The sequence below is a fragment of the Chelon labrosus genome (assembly GCF_963514085.1).
Source record: "Chelon labrosus genome assembly, chromosome: 1".
In the NCBI taxonomy this organism is placed as follows: Eukaryota; Metazoa; Chordata; class Actinopteri; order Mugiliformes; family Mugilidae; genus Chelon; species Chelon labrosus.
Window position 1 is genome coordinate 4,544,494 of NC_140337.1, and position 17,131 is coordinate 4,561,624.

Below are 17,131 nucleotides of genomic sequence, written 5' to 3' on the forward strand. Positions count from 1 at the left end.
GCATCAGTTCCAATAAAACCACTTTCTATGCCCAAATGATAGTAGTGGCCCGTTATACTTTTTATCATTAGTAATAGTAAAGTAATACGGAATAAGCCTGCCTATTTTGCCATTGAACAAAATCTTAATTGTTACATTATTTTAATGTAATAGGTCATGATCTAAAGTGGGCCGGTCTGAGGCATGAAACTCCAGGGCTGAAAATGAGTCCCACTCCGGCCCTGGATTGTTCAATTCACTCAACAGTGTTATGTTGAATTTACTTAGCTGGCTTCTTTTGCTTTGACAAGTTTTCATTTTAAGTTACACGTATTAAAGTGGACTTGGTTTTAAAACCAAACACATAAATGTTAATTAAATGTAAAATAGGATCATTTATTTAATTCAACAACTCACAGAGTTCACTTTTTTGAGTGTACTGGGCGATCTGCCGGCGTAAAGGTGGCAGTCTGAGCGCCTGCGCTGGCCCCTCCGTCACCATCAGCCTCCAGGAAGCCCCCCAGAAAGTCGGCATATTCCTGGACTACGAAGAACGCTCTGTGTCCTTCTACGATGCAGAGGCAAAGACTCACATTTATACTTACAGAGGTTGCACCTTCAGCGAGTCTCTGTACCCGTACTTTAACCCGTCTTAAATTGAACGGCAAAAATGAGTCCCCGCTGATTATCTGCCCTGCTGTAGGAAGGATCAGGGAAGAGCAGAACATAATCGAGTCAAACGTATGAAGTGTCATAAGAAAGGATGACATGACAAACTGACTTAGTAGCTCTTGTTTATGAACAATTTATGAACCTATTTTGGTTTAATCAAACTCATTGCACTGTAATTGTATCAGACAACACGCTGACCTCATGATTCTTTTGAATTTCACTCCATGACATACATAATACAAAACCTTTTACCTCTGAGAGGGCAGTAAAGGTTTCTGTTAGCAATATAAACTGTGTTTAATCAGAATGAGGACAGAATCACATGCATATAAATGTATTTTTTTTATGTTTTGTTGTGTATAACTTGTGAAATTGAAAACAAATGCCTGCTTTCAACAGATCTGTGACGTTGTGTTCTCCATTTAAAGTCAACATATTTGGCAATTTTTCAACTCCACCTTATTTTTTTGTGCGTGGCCCATTCTTGATGACTTTCAACTGATGATCACATACACAGATATTGAGTTTCACATGCCATAGTTGTGATGTGGCTGCTTCAGAAGAGGATTTAGCAACTTCAATCACAGTACATCCTGTTTTATATGGAATTATATTTGTGCCAGTATCCTGAGCGAGCAATGATATATTCTGAGCACACAATGAGAGATTTTGAGCACAGAAAAATATATTTTGCAAGCACATCAATTATATTTCAAAAAGAAATTACACTCGAGCAAACAAAAATATATTCTGTGCTCCATAAATGTGTTTGCATGTTAGTTTTACTCATAATGTTCTCTCACAAACTCTTTCCATGGTGCACAAACAGACCGCTGCGCTCGCTCGCTCCCCCATCCCTCTCTCGCTCAACCTCTCTCGCTCTGCGCGCTCGGGTTTGTTCTCTCCGCGCGCTCAGCTTGGCACACACGTTATAAATGTGCCACAAAACCAACCAATCAGAGAGCTGGCGGAAGTACATCCTGATTGGCTGTTCGCTCTCCAATTAGATCGCTTGTTACATTAACCCGGAAAAAACAAAGGAGATCGCATCAGATGGACTCGGACTGGATGAGGAGGACTTCTTTTAAAAACAAATTTCGGTCAGTATTTATTATTATTATGATTATTGTCTGATGTTACGTTAGGGTTGCGTTGTCTGGGCTTACATTATGTCCTCTTATTTTGAGACATTAGCTGTTGTGTGACTGACGAAGACTTTTCCTTTCTGTCCTGGACACCATTAGATAATGTCAGGTGAACAACAACAACCACATGTAAGTAGTTTGTGTTGCCTTTGTTATAAACACAGTGTGTTATAAAACATTTGTAAAGTTCTGTTTTTACGTTAGTTTTAACCATTGTAAGTTTGCGAACTAGCAAAACTAGTTTGCAAACCTTTCGCTGGCTAATGTTATGTCAAGAAACTAGTAACGATAGCTAATGCCAAGATAGTGTAGCGTTCCGAGGTGTACAGGGCTTCTAAAGTAACTCTTTTCTGCTGACAAAAACTCACGAACATAATACTCTTTGGAGCTGAGCAACACGCTCCGTTTATTTTCTTCCTTAACCCCGCGCACTCTCTACAACAACAACAAAGTCGCCCCTCATTGACGTCACACCTGCGCCCCACTCTCACATGCGTCCCCCCTTACAGTAGAGAATGTCCTCATCTCTCAATACACATGTAAACAAAACACAGGGGAGAGAAAGAGTAAAATGTGCATATAAAACACAACACATGTAAACAGCCAAACAGGCCATGAGGCACTTATTCAGTAAACACAACAGTAAAGTGTAAACAGCCTAGTTAACCCACACATTAGAAATACAAAAACAACATACATGCAAACCCCCCCCTTAAAACACAGGGAGTCAGTGAACATGAGCATGTATAAAACAGTCACTCCATTACATAGTCCCTAAAGCGAGCAGGGGCCCGTGATGACCTACCAGCCCGAGAGAACCTTGGCGGAGAAACTGCCTGGTCAGAGCAACCACCAGCACCTAAGCCAGTGCCACGACCACGGGCCATGTCTTCGTCAAAGAGGGACACGCCCGCAGGGCTACCAGGCATGGCAGCATCCTCCTGCAGCGCAGAGGGCGGGGAAAGGGTGAGGAGGTTCCTCGACGGGCCCTCCAAGGGAAAAGTCACAGGCAGATTGTAGCGCCGTAGCCTGTCATAGTGGATGGTCTGAAGAGGGGGCTCCTCTCCAAATGGGCTACTAATCTGGTAAGTGACTCCAACCTCACCATCCCTGTCCATACGCCGTTGCACCAAGTAAGGCCCCTTCCAGTGGGGAGCCAGTTTACGTCGGCTCTCTGTGGGGTCGTTCAACCACACAAGGTCCCCAACCTCGTATGGTTCATGCCTCAACCTGGTATCATAGAAAGTCTTTTGCCTTCTGCTTGCCACAATGTTGTTTTCCTTTGTATGACTAAAAGCAGTGTCCAAGCGCCTGAGGAGAGAGCTAGCAAAGTCCTCTGGGGAACCACCAACCAGCCTGCCTTGCACCAGCGAGCCCAGCACCACATCTACTGGCGTCCGGGCCTCCCTGCCGTGTGTGAGGAAGTAAGGTGTGAACCCGGTGCTGGAGTGTACACTGGTGTTGTATGCAAAAGCAACCTGCAATAGGAAAGAGTCCCACTCTCCCTCAGATGACAAGAGCGTTTTAGCCAACTGGTCAATAAGTGTTCTATTAAACCTTTCAACCATACCGTCAGACTTTGGATTGTATGGAGTGGTGTGAGTTTTCTTCACACCCAGCAGCCTGCACAAATGTTTCACCATATCTGATTCAAACTGCCTCCCCATATCTGTGTGCAGCGTTTCCATCACACCATGTTCCAAAATGTAGTTCTGAAAGAGGCACTCAGCAACAGTGGTGGCTTTTTGATCAGCGATGGCATACAGATTAACAAATTTAGTGAAATAGTCCTCAACAACCAAAACATACCGGTTGCCTTTAGAGGTGACGGGCAACTCGAGTATGTCGGCTGCGACACGTTGGAAAGGTCTCTCCGCCTGTGAAGTCCTCATAGGGGCATGATGTCGAGGAACTGGGGACTTCCTCCTCTGACAGGCGTAACACTGATCACACCAAGCTTTAACATCACCGCACATAGTGGGCCAATAACAAACACCTCTGGCACGTGCCAAGACCCGTTCATACGCAAGATGAGCCGTCAAAGGTGTGCCATGGAGGTGTCCAAGGACCTCAGGGACCAAGACAGCAGGGACCACAACTTGTGTTGTTTGCCCCACATCAGACAGCCACACAATCCTGCACAACAGTCCATCAACGAAAGTCAGTCGGGGAAACTCGTGCCACAGTCTCTTTAAACCCCGACCAGCATCCTTCAACCTCCACCTAGGGGGCCTCTGACCTTCCTCCAGCCAGGTCAACACTTGTCTGATGTCAGCGTCACCCCGTTGGAGCTCCCTGACATTGGAGCCATTGTGTGACAGAGTGTAGATCAAGGCCCGGTCCACACCAGCCTGGGGATCAGAAGGCAAAGGGGGGCCGGGGCTGGAGCCGGGAGCAGCTGTAGGGGCCACGGTGGAAGTGGGAGTCTCTATGGCGCACACAGAGCAGGGGTCATTGTCCATAACTGTTTGGGTACCTGTGTGCACGAGAGTGGGAGTAGTCTCAGGGGAATCATTGTCCATTAGCTCTGCACTGAGCTCGGGTCTGCGTGAAAGAGCATCCGCGTTAGTGTGTTGACTTCCACTTTTGTGCACGATTACCCAGTCATAAGGATCCAGTTCCAGGGCCCAGCGGCTACGACGCCCCGTTCTGTCATTATCAATGGGAAGCCGTCGGAGACCCAACAACGGCCGGTGATCTGTAACAATGGTGAACGGGCGAAGACCCAAGTAGTGTCTGAAGTGCCGAACCGCCCACACTATCGCCCACAGCTCCCTGTCATACGTAGACCATCGTCGTTCGGCCGCCGTGAGGGAGTGACTAGCATAAGCCACCACCTTCTCCAGACCGTCAGCATCTTGTGCCAACACTGCCCCCACAGCGACCTGGGAAGCATCGGTGTATAGAATGAAACGGTGAGTGAAGTCTGGGTGACTCATTATAGGTTCAGCACAGAGAGCGTCCCGCAGGAACTCAAACGCCTCCTGGCAATCTGCAGTCCACTGAAACGGGACATCCTTCCCAGTAAGGTGACTAAGGGGGGCGGCTCGCTGGGCAAAACTCCTCACAAACCTCCTGTAGTAGGAACAGAGCCCCAGGAAGGCACGCACCTCCGTGGCAGACCTCGGCACAGGCCATGACTTCACCTTCTCTGTGTTCTTGGGATCAGGGCGAAGCCCCTCAGCAGAGATGACGTGCCCAAGGAAGACCACATGGTCCCGGGCCAGGTGGCACTTCCTAGCATTCAGCCGTAGCCCATTTGCCCCGATTCGGGTGAAGACCTCCCCCAGAGCAGAGAGATGATCCTCAAACGACCTGCTGTATATCAATATGTCATCAAGATACACCATGCAGATGTGCCATGGCAGCCCCTTTAACACCAGCTCCATAACCCGCTGGAACGTCGCTGGTGCATTTGTGAGCCCCATGGGCATGGATCTGAACTGGTAGAGGCCCTGGCCGGTGGTGAAGGCGGTCTTTTCACGGTCCTCCTGCGCCACCTCCACCTGCCAGTAGCCGTCCGAGAAGTCCAGGGTGCTAAACCAGGTGGCTCCTGCAAGAGCGTCCAGTGTATCATCAACACGCGGCAATGGGTGGGAATCTTTTATTGTCACAGCATTGAGGCCCCTATAATCAACACAAAATCTCCATGTGTTATTCTTCTTCCTGACGAGAACCACAGGAGAGGACCAAGGGCTGCAGCTCTCCTCGATGATGCCATCCTCCAAAAGGCGCTGGACCTGCCTGTTTATTTCCCACCGCTTGTCAGGGGAAGTGCGGTAGGCCCGTTGCTTTATTGGGGCGTGGTTACCTGTTTGAATGTGGTGTTTGATCAGGTTGGGGCTGCCCGTTCCACCCCGTGCAGGGGTGAACACTCCCTGATGCTTCCCCAGCAAGGCCTGCAGCTGCTGCCTCTGATCGTCAGACAGCGGACAATCAGCTACATCAGGTAGGGGGGCATCCACCTGTTGAGAATCAAGAACCTCTGCAGGGGTGAGTATGTCACAGTCATTAACATGGTGAAATACCCCCAGGTGAGACCCAGGGCGCAGTTTCAGTTCCTGGTTGGTCGGGTTGAGTAGCCGTGCCACCGTGCATCCATTTTTCACTGGCGCTACAGTGCGAGCGACCACCAGTCCCATGTTATCACGCACATCAGGCTCTAAATAGCCCAGGTAAGAGTCAATAGTTGGTCCAGCAACCTGTGGGGGCCCCACCTGGACAGGGACAATCATTTCACTGAAAGGTGGAACAGTAGCATCAGTATACATAGAGATATTACAACACTCCGGAATAAAGTCTGTAGCTTGCAAGAGAGGAATGTTAGTGCCCCCAATGCTGAGAAGCCCACGACCCACATCCATAACTGCATGAGTCAGCCGCATGAAATCAAAACCCAGTAAGATAGCCTGTGTAGCTCCCCGCACAACATGCACAGTTTGTTCATAAGACCTGCCCCCCAACTTTATTGGAAGCGCTACAGTACCTAAAGTGTCCAATAACTGTCCATTCACTGCACGTGCATACATGTACTGTGTATTCAACACACGTTTACGTAAAGCTGGGATGGACATCCTGAACTCCTCAGAAATCAAGGAAACATTAGAGCCAGAGTCAATTAAAACAGTCACATCAACCCCCTCTACCAGTCCTTTAACATAGGCCGTAGACTCGGACTCACCCACCGAACAGGAGTCCACCGTGGGGTCCGGAGTCGGCGCTGCAGAGTTGTCATGGTGACCCTGTGGTGGCGACACTGGCATCTGGGTCTCGATGCCAGCTACTGGAAGTTTCCCCGCTTCTCTCCTCGAGGGGATGAAGACGGTGACCGTCGCGAGGGAGATAGAAACCTCACTCCGCGTCGCGACTGACGTTCCTCTGCAAAACGCGGCTCCCTCTGGTCCTCACTCTCCAGCCGGCGCGGCGAGAAGCCAGCAGTGGTGTCTCGGGTTCCCCGCTCTCGTGGAGACCATTCCCTGTCACCGTATCCTCCCTGAAGCCTGCGCTGCGGAGACAGCCCTCTCGCGCCGTCGTCCATCCGGAAGTCCCTGGAGGTGGACCTGCATCCGAACCCGCCACAAGCGCAGTGACAGGCGCGCTGCTGCTCTCTGCGCTCCCCTGGGCTCCGCTGACGAGCCCCAGGAAAAGGGGAGCCACGACCGCCACACTCAGTCCCACAGGTACGTGCTCTCAAATCCCTCACCTCCGTTTGCAAATCGTCCATCCTCGAGGTGAGTCGTTCCATGGCATGAACAAGCTTCTCTGTGGCGTTAGCATTACAGTCCAACACACTCTGTGACACCGGATTGAGAGCGGCCACAACAGCAGGATGCGGGCTGGAGTAGGGCAATCCAGGTGTGCTCGCCCTCAGAGCCTGCCTGGCCCGTTCACAACGGCCTGCTATAATCAAAGCCTCATCCACATCTGTCGCCCCCTGTTCATGGCACTTAGCTTGGAGGGCAGGATCGAGCCCAGCAAGAAAACGTCTAAAAGTCTCACCATTCCTGGCAGCTCTGTCATAATCAGGAAAAGCCTCAGCCACGAGCCTGGAGACGTCGGCTGCATAGACCTCCAAACACTCGTTCGGCTGACGGGGCCGCGCGGAGATGCACGTCTGAAAGTACAGGAGGAACTGTTTTTGTCCAAAGGCGTCCTTTAACCTCTCCTTCACTCGCTCATAATCACACTGAACTTCCGGCGGTAGAGTGTCCCACAACAGGAAAGCTGCGCCGTCCAGCCTCGTAGGGAGGAGATTCACTAAAGCAGCGGTGTAACTCCCGCTCCTGGTTCCTGTTGTCTGGGCGTGGACCGCGGCTTCAAACTGCCTCGCCCACGTAGCAAACGGCTTCTCGCCGTCGCCACGAAACGGCGGCGGGAGCTCCACTCTCACGCCACTCACGCCACCAGTCCACGTAGCGGTACTCCCGAAATAATCTTCATCCATGTCACAGTCCGTAACGTCGCGCTTCAGTCTTCCGAACATGCCGCTCCACAGCAACCACACGAGTACAGTTAGCCGGCTAGCAGGATCGACTAAAAAGTTCAGTAATTGCCGAAAGAGAAAACTGCTCCAAAAGCCAGGACTCACTCCAATTACCGCTGCCACCAATGTAGCGTTCCGAGGTGTACAGGGCTTCTAAAGTAACTCTTTTCTGCTGACAAAAACTCACGAACATAATACTCTTTGGAGCTGAGCAACACGCTCCGTTTATTTTCTTCCTTAACCCCGCGCACTCTCTACAACAACAACAAAGTCGCCCCTCATTGACGTCACACCTGCGCCCCTCTCTCACAATAGTTTGACATCTTAATTAGATAACCAGTCATTTTATTTCAACATATAACGCCTGAAGAAGGTACTTTGGCGATATGTCGGGCATTACGAATTGCGTCGGTTTCCTCAGGGCAGTCCAGAAAGACCAAAAAAATAAAAAACAATATGTCAAAACTATTATTAAAATATTACACTGCTGTGTGTATTTTGTTGATAAAAATAAACAACTGTTCCATAAAAGTGTATCTGTTTATACTCAACATAGAAATTAAAACTACTGGTTATTGAACTGTTGCCAAGGATTTTAAACATGTCCCTCTCACTCACTGCAACCAACAAAGGCATCATGGTTTGTTAGTGAAAATTATCTGCATCACCTACACAAATCATGACAAGCTCATCATTAGACATAATAACCATGTTGTCAGAAAAGCAAACTTTTCAGAGCTAATAGTGACCGAGGGGAATGCATGCCTACAAATCATATTTGACAGTGCAACATTAGAATATCAAATCTTATGTAAAGGTAATCAAGACTATTTCCTTAAGTTTAGTTTAGTTTATTTGGGAGGGACAGCGCATGTTACTGAACATTTCAGTACTAGGTATTGAATGTAAACACACATCTGATTATAGCCAATGGCTAATTTCCATCTGCAGTCCCTATACCTATCGTACATGTTTTTTGGTGGTGGGGGAAACCGGAGTGCCCTGAGGAAACCGACGCAATTCGTAATGCCCGACATATCGCCAAAGTACCTTCTTCAGGCGTTATATGTTGAAATAAAATGACTGGTTATCTAATTAAGATGTCAAACTATCTTGGTATTAGCTATCGTTACTAGTTTCTTGACATAACATTAGCCAGCGAAAGGTTTGCAAACTAGTTTTGCTAGTTCGCAAACTTACAATGGTTAAAACTAACGTAAAAACAGAACTTTACAAATGTTTTATAACACACTGTGTTTATAACAAAGGCAACACAAACTACTTACATGTGGTTGTTGTTGTTCACCTGACATTATCTAATGGTGTCCAGGACAGAAAGGAAAAGTCTTCGTCAGTCACACAACAGCTAATGTCTCAAAATAAGAGGACATAATGTAAGCCCAGACAACGCAACCCTAACGTAACATCAGACAATAATCATAATAATAATAAATACTGACCGAAATTTGTTTTTAAAAGAAGTCCTCCTCATCCAGTCCGAGTCCATCTGATGCGATCTCCTTTGTTTTTTCCGGGTTAATGTAACAAGCGATCTAATTGGAGAGCGAACAGCCAATCAGGATGTACTTCCGCCAGCTCTCTGATTGGTTGGTTTTGTGGCACATTTATAACGTGTGTGCCAAGCTGAGCGCGCGGAGAGAACAAACCCGAGCGCGCAGAGCGAGAGAGGTTGAGCGAGAGAGGGATGGGGGAGCGAGCGAGCGCAGCGGTCTGTTTGTGCACCATGGAAAGAGTTTGTGAGAGAACATTATGAGTAAAACTAACATGCAAACACATTTATGGAGCACAGAATATATTTTTGTTTGCTCGAGTGTAATTTCTTTTTGAAATATAATTGATGTGCTTGCAAAATATATTTTTCTGTGCTCAAAATCTCTCATTGTGTGCTCAGAATATATCATTGCTCGCTCAGGATACTGGCACAAATATAATTCCATAGTAGTTTTAATCCTATAGTCTAGTGCTTTTCTGCACAGCACTGCCACCATGTGTCACAATGAACAATCAGCAGTAACAAGCTCAGCAGACCATAGCAGATTGTAAAATCTACTGGCTATTGCTCAGTAGGTAGAGCGGGTTGCTCACGAACCAGAGGGTTAGTGGTTCAATCCCCGGAATGTGCCACATGCTGAAATGTCCTTGAGCAAGACACTGAACCCCCCATTGCTCCCAGTGCGTGGCAGTGGTGTGTGAATGTGTGTGTGCTTGTGTGAGCGAAAGGGTATATGTGACTGTAAAGTGTTTTGAGTGCCACTAGGAAGAAAAGACCTATACAAAAGCAAGGCCATTTACCATTACCGTTTTCTGACATGTAGGTGTTAAAATTGCAGTTAAATTCAGATAAACACAGATGCTATCTGCAGAAGAATACTGTGATACGTGTTCTACAAGAACAATGCAGTAAGTGACTGGAAATACAACAGTACAGAATAATTTGTGATTGGTCTAAGTACAATGCTGACATGTGGATACAATAATATAGCTGCTATACTAGCTGTCTATTCTGCTTCAGGCTTATTTTTATCTACTGAGAATCAATGACCTCATCATTTGTAGCTGAGCCACCTTGAAGAGAGGAAATGCAGTCTGTGGTTCAAAATGTCTGCCGTTCAGTAGAGGACTAGTTTGCACACAAAGAGCACAGAGGAGATTTTAATGACTGTCCTGATATGCCTTTATGAAAAGAAATGAAGTGGTCTTTTAAAATGTGTCATTAACAGTCATCACCTTGGTCAAACAAACAGGACAGCCACATCTAAACCTTTCAGAGAACAGAAAAACTTCATAGGCCTCAGATTTAAAGCTGTTCACATTTCTCCCAGTGTCAAACACATTCTAGGTACAACACTACAGCATCACTCTGATGCCATCTCAGTCATTTCCTTTTCCTTTTCTTTGTGCTCCGGAGGGTCACGGGGCGGCTGGAGCCTAGGCGGGGTACACCCTGGACAGGTCTCCAGTCTATCGCAGGGCTAACACAGAGAGACAGACAACCATTCACACTCACATGTACACCTACGACCAATTTAGAATAACCAGTTAACCTAACAAGTAGTCCTATACTCCACACAGAAAAGGCCCCAGTCAGCAGGCGGATTCCATCCCTCATGCTGTGAGGCATCAGTACTAACCACCATTCTGTGACGCCCCTGATGCTGTCTGTTCTCACGCATATTATTTATACAGTGTGGCACTTCCCAGCAGACTGATGTGTGAAAATGATGTATATGCTCCGATTAAGGGGCGGCACAGTGGCGAGGTGGTTAGCACTGATGCCTCACAGCGCGAAGGTCCCGGCGTTCTGTGTGGAGTTTGCATGTTCTCCCTCTGTCTGCGTGGTTTCTCTCCAGGTACTCTGGCTTCCTCCCAGCGTCCAAAGACATGCTGGTTAGTTTAGTTTCAATACCCATCTAGTTACAGCTACTTCTAATGGATCAGAGCTGGGGGAGGGGGCAGGACTCTCATCATGTTCATGACACTATTTTTGTTTTGTTCACTTCCTGTGGAGGAAGTCATGCACACACTCGACACCAGCGTCTCAGTAAAAGGTGAAGACATTAAAAGATTCTCCAGTGGGGCATTAGGATACTTTAGACTGGTGAAGCTCAACATTTAAGATGAAGAATCATTTCAGATGAAGTTTTGGGTGAGAAAGTGTAAGGATTATCTCCACCTGCTGTGGTGAACTGATTGGAGTGAGTATGACACCTCTGGTCATCAGTATCAGTAGATAATGTTGCTCTGCAGCAGCTTTTACAGCAGCATCAATAATTCCAGACTCTTTGTGAGGCAGCAGTAGTCTACAGGATGATCATATCTGTGGCAGGAAGGACATTCAGATGTATTTCTCTGTAGCTTATTGGATGGGACTGAACTGTAACCCTTCTCTGGAGTAATACATCAAACTCAGTGTCAGCAGCAGTTTGAACCTGTCTGAATGACACAAAGAACTTTGTATGTTGCAGAGAGATGTCTCAGTCATGTTGAATAAACAGTAACATAGAGAAATAGTCCATAGGAAGGACTCTGTCCACAGGACATCACTCAACAATGTAGGCATTTATTGTTGTTGTGTTTCTTTCATGTGGATGTTCTGATGTTGGAAACATCTCTTGGCTTCACATGACCTCTCAATGCTTCTATGTTCAAGTTGTCTTTAATGACCTTTTATCTTGTATATCTGGAAAATGTCTCATAGTCTGATGCTGTTCTATTTAAGTTCATTAGAAACCATGCACAAACCCTTGTGTGACAATCAGTCTGATGTATTTATACAGTGCCGTGAGATGGTTAGCTGTGGTCAAACTCTGGTTAGCTGTGTTAAATGTGTTAAAAAGGAAGTAGAGACAGAACAAGAAAAAAAAAGTCAGGTCCAATATATATTTGAAATGTAACTTGTGTTTGTGGTTTCTGCAGTTTCTCTCTTTGTCATCACTCAAAGAACTGATCAGAAATCTGGATGTGAGGATGGGACACACTTTGCTCTGTGAGCTGGGCTTGTTCTGTGAGTACATCACTGACTGATTGACTTTCAGTCATACAGATGAATCATTTTAGTGAGACAAACAGAGGATCAGTCATTTGTAAAGTTTTCTGATCATCTTAACAGATATTATTTTATTAATATTTGTAGCCAGGGTTTGTAAGTTGGCTCAGATTTAGGTGTTTTCATTAATCAAAGATTGTCAGCTCTGATCATTTGATAAATGTTATACGTGGTAAGTGTTATACATCAAATGATTGTTTTTATTAAATATTTGATTTTTAATTTGACATTATCTGAAATGTCTCTCTTTATTGTAGTGCTCTGTACACTCCTCTGCAAAGGACACGCTCAAGGTGATTAAACTGTTTTTATTTATTCACTGAAAACTAATTTCAACCAAATTCATCGTTTTAACTACATCCTCTTTCTGTGTTGATGTGTCTACACGGAGTGAGTCTAGTATAATGTACATGTTTGTGTTTGATTCTAGATATTGTGCTGACTACTGACTCCAACTTTTCGACTTTGTTTACCGGTGAGACTGTTTCCTTCATATGTGACATGAAAGAAGGAGAAGACACTGACTGGGAATATAAAATCAACAAGGATGGTTCACAAGTTAATTTCAATACAAACGTCAACTCAAAAAAAGTCAACACCATGATACTGCTGTCTACAAGTGACGGTGGTGAATATCAGTGCTGTGGTCGACACAAGAGATCACAGGATACAAAGTGTAGTAATCCTGTCTCTTTAAATGTATCAGGTAAGTCCTCTATGTTCTTATCATCATGACCTAAAGCACTAATGTATGATCCCTGTTCATATGTGCATACTAAATATTTCTGGACACATCATTGTGTCCTCCATCAGTGTACTCAGTGTGACTCCTTTAGGCTAGATAATAGAGAAACAATGACATTGTGATTATTTTGAGATTTAAACCCAGAGTTAATGTAGCTCTGACACCATGATGAAATACAAATCACAGCTGATTCATAAAAAACAGAGAAAATGATCATTAATTAACATAGTGTAACTGTCAGAAGAAGATGAGTTGGTGTAGTTTTATTTCAGACTGGCAGAAGGTGAAGAAAAAGATTTTACTTCAAATGAAATGTTGAAAAAAAAACATTTTGATGTTTAATGTATTTTCTAATAACAGACAGACCAAGGGCCACACTGACAGCAGGAACAAGAACCATACCAGAAGGAGGCAGTGTGACATTGACCTGCTCTGTGGAGAACTCTGCTGGATGGAAATACCAGTGGTTCAGATGTAAGACAGGAAAGTATGATGATCTAGTCCAAACAAATGATGGAGAAAACAGAGTTATCAGTGTATCACAAGGAGGCATCTACAAATGCAGAGGAGGAAGAGGAGAACCAGTTTACTACACTGATAAAAGTGATCCAGTCACCATCAACATAATCCGTGAGTTCAGTCATTGTGTTTGAAATATTCATGATTAGAAATAGTGATGAAACCTACAATGTTGAGTTTTATCTGTTGATTTCATGTTTCTGTTTGTATCCCAACTGTTCATATCTGGTGGAAACAGCTTCATCCAAGGCTGTTTTAACACGACAACCCAACTGGCCTCAGACATTCAGAGGTGAGAAGATCACTCTGATATGTGAGGTCCAGGGAGGTGAAGACACTGAGTGGAAGTATGAATGGAGAACACCCAGGTTAACGACACACAAAACAAACAATAAATACTGGACGTTCAGTGTTTCTGATTTCAACAGTGGAAACTACACGTGTAAGAGTAGACGCAGAGATGACTCATATTCAACAGAGTGGAGTGAAGCCATCACATTATCAGTATCACGTAAGTCATGTTTGTTGTTTGCTCTGATTTCTATATTGAGCAAAATTGTTACTACTCATCACCAGTGATGGGAATAACGGTGTTAAAATAAAAAGCGTTACTATCGGCGTTATTTTTTTCAGCAACGAGTAATCTAATTAATTAATATTTCCTCCGTTACAACGCTGTTACCGTTACCGACGGTTAAATGCGGTGCGTTACTTGTGCTGTCAGACAGCCACAAGAATTGCGAAGGTGTTTTTTCCCTCTGGGTGGGGTGGGGGAAGCTGCATAAGTGATGATGATTGGCTAAGATTGGGTAAGATTTCATGGTAAGCCAATCAGAAGCAGGACAGTGTTCAGTTGGACGGGTGCGCATAGCAGTATCACACAAGCGATCAGAGATAGTTTACAGCAATGGAGAGTTTGGAGCATTCAGATGTAAAGTTGCCGTCTTCAAGGTGAAAGTATAGGCACTACTTTAACCTCATTGAGGTAAAAGGCAAGAATGTACACGTGTACAAGTGTACATTACACTCAGAAAAATATTCTAATTCTTAGACATATTTTAACTAGGTGGCAACCTCCGGGTCTGAAAATTGAAGCCAATGCGGAAGTGCAAAAAACTGCAGTTCATCGAGTGACCGCTTGAGGCTGGCTCCAAAAGGGAGCAAATCCCCATAGACCCCCATGTTAAAATGCCCAACTTTACAGCAATATTAAACATGTTTACAGCCTGGTACAAAAAACGGTTTTAGTCTCAATGCATTATTTCACTATTCATGACAACTGTACGGGGGGTGAATTTTTTTCTAACGCGTTCGTTTATTTTTTATTAAGGTTTAAAATTATGCATAATTAAGGGCGTTCCTGCTTTGAGTGACAGCTGACGTATGGGCGCGGTCACTTGGCGGTAGCTGCTAGCTATGGTCTCTCCGCTAGTCCCCGCTTCTTTAGCTTTATAGTGTCACAACCATCTGGCCGTGCTTGTAGTCAGTTTTGGAAAATTGTTCACACAAATACCATTGACAAATACCGAATAAACAATGGCTTGCTGTAAGGTTAGTCTAACAGACCTTCAAAGAAATCTGCTGTTCAGTTTTTTCGGTGAGTGAAACACTGGTTTTATTCTAAATATGTTCGTACTAATTAGCAAGCATTGGAGTTTGCGCTTAACAAACCAGGCGCGTTAGCTCAGCTTGTTAGCTAGCTAGTTAGCCAGCTAATGAATTCGCCTTCGGGTAATTCATTAGCTGCGATGTTAACGGGAGGACTTTGTTGGTTGTCACGGTTATTAAACCGACTTGTATCAAAATCAATACGTAATATGGAAGTATTGGACTTTACGATGATGATACTTTTAAACCTACTGCCTCTGTATGAGATTGGGAAAAATAGTTCACCTCATTTTTGAGGCCAATCCTATTGTGGCCAATCTCTACATGGAGGAGGTCGAGACCAGAGCCCTGAACTCTTTAACAGGAAACACCCCCACCCACTGGTTCAGGTACGTGGACGACACTTGGGTTAAAATCAAGACGCAGGAAGTGGAATCTTTCACACAGAACATCAATGCAGTGGACAGCAACATCAGGTGTACTCGGGAGAACATCAGCAGAGGCAGTTTGGCTTTCCTGGACTGTCTAGTGCATGTGGAAGAAGACCGAAGCCTCAACATTGAAGTGTATAGAAAACCCACCCACACTGATCAGCACTTATTTGATTTTCACCACCCCTTGGAACACAAACTAGGGGTCATCACAACGCTTCAGCACAGAGCACAGACTGTACCCACAAGACTGGATGGCAAGGAGAAGGAACAGAAACACGTCCAACGGGCACTCAATACATGTGGATATCCCAACTGGGCCTTTGTAAAAGGCTCAAAAAGATACCCCAAAAAGGACAGAGAAGAGGAGAACAACAAAAGGAAAAACATCGTCATCCCCTACGTGGCTGTAGTGTCAGAGAAATTTTCAGAAATCACCGTATTCCAGTTTATTTCAAACCAGGGAATACACTTAGGCAAAGACTGGTCCACCCAAAAGACAAAACACCCAGGCAAAAACAGTAATGTGGTGTACGCTGTTCAGTGCAGTGAGGAGTGTACAGATTTATACATTGGGGAAACAAACAACCCATCCATAAACGCATGTACCAGCACAGGAGAGCCAGCTCATCAGGAAACGATTCAGCGGTCCACCTACACCTGAAGGACAAAGAACATTCCTTTGAAGATAACAACGTCCAAATCTTAGCCAGAGAAGACCGATGGTTTGAAAGAGGAGTAAAGGAAGCCATCTATGTCAGACTGGAAAAACCTTCACTAAACAGAGGAGGTGGACTGAGATTTAATCTGCCATCTATTTCCAATACAGTTTTAACTTCTGTCCCCTAGAAGTTTCAACCCCATTCACACCTTGACACTGGAGCCTCAGACGGACAAGAGTCGTTAGAGCACCATTCATAGGGAAGAGGAGGGGGACACAAACAGTCCCCCCCCAACAACAAGTAAGTACCCAATCGTTAGTGGAAATTAGCTGCACCAGTTTCTGGTTGTTAGCATAACAAGCAAGTTTTCAGGAGGAGTTCCTATTTAAACCTCAAACTTCGCACCAGTCCCCTAGAACTGAAGAAGCTACTCGGATGAGTGGTGAAACGTCTTCTCAAAAAACTCTACAAGTCCAGTTGCCTTTTTGATTCTAACTTGTTAAACCACTGCTTGTATAACAGTAATATTTTGTGTTATTAAAATAGAAAAGACTAAATATAATTTAAATTAACAGCAATTGTTGGACTTGCTGACATTCATCGGTTTTCAGTGTTAATATTGTGGTCATTTTAGCACAGTTTTTTTTGTTACCTTTCTACATAAACCACAGTTCTGTATTCTATCTCGTGTGTTAAACACCATTGCCTGTTGTTGCCTGTTGCTGTTTTTAACTTTTGTGACATTTGTGAAAGATCTACAGTAAGCATGAAAGACAAAAGGAGTGCAAATACCAACAGGATTTTAATATAATATTTAAAA

At 45.0% G+C, this 17,131-nt stretch overlaps 1 protein-coding gene across 1 annotated transcript in view; it reads left to right on the plus strand.

Moving 5' to 3' along the window:
- LOC311486297 (Fc receptor-like protein 5) overlaps positions 1–17,131 on the plus strand; it is a gene marked incomplete at its 5' end in the record, with an annotated part of 70,772 nt that overhangs the window by 20,063 nt on the left and 33,578 nt on the right. Inside the window, 2 exons of the mRNA XM_084542096.1 lie at positions 13,452–13,721; positions 13,849–14,121. Coding sequence (XP_084398222.1) covers positions 13,452–13,721; positions 13,849–14,121 — 543 coding nt within the window. The remainder of the gene's footprint in view (positions 1–13,451; positions 13,722–13,848; positions 14,122–17,131) is intronic.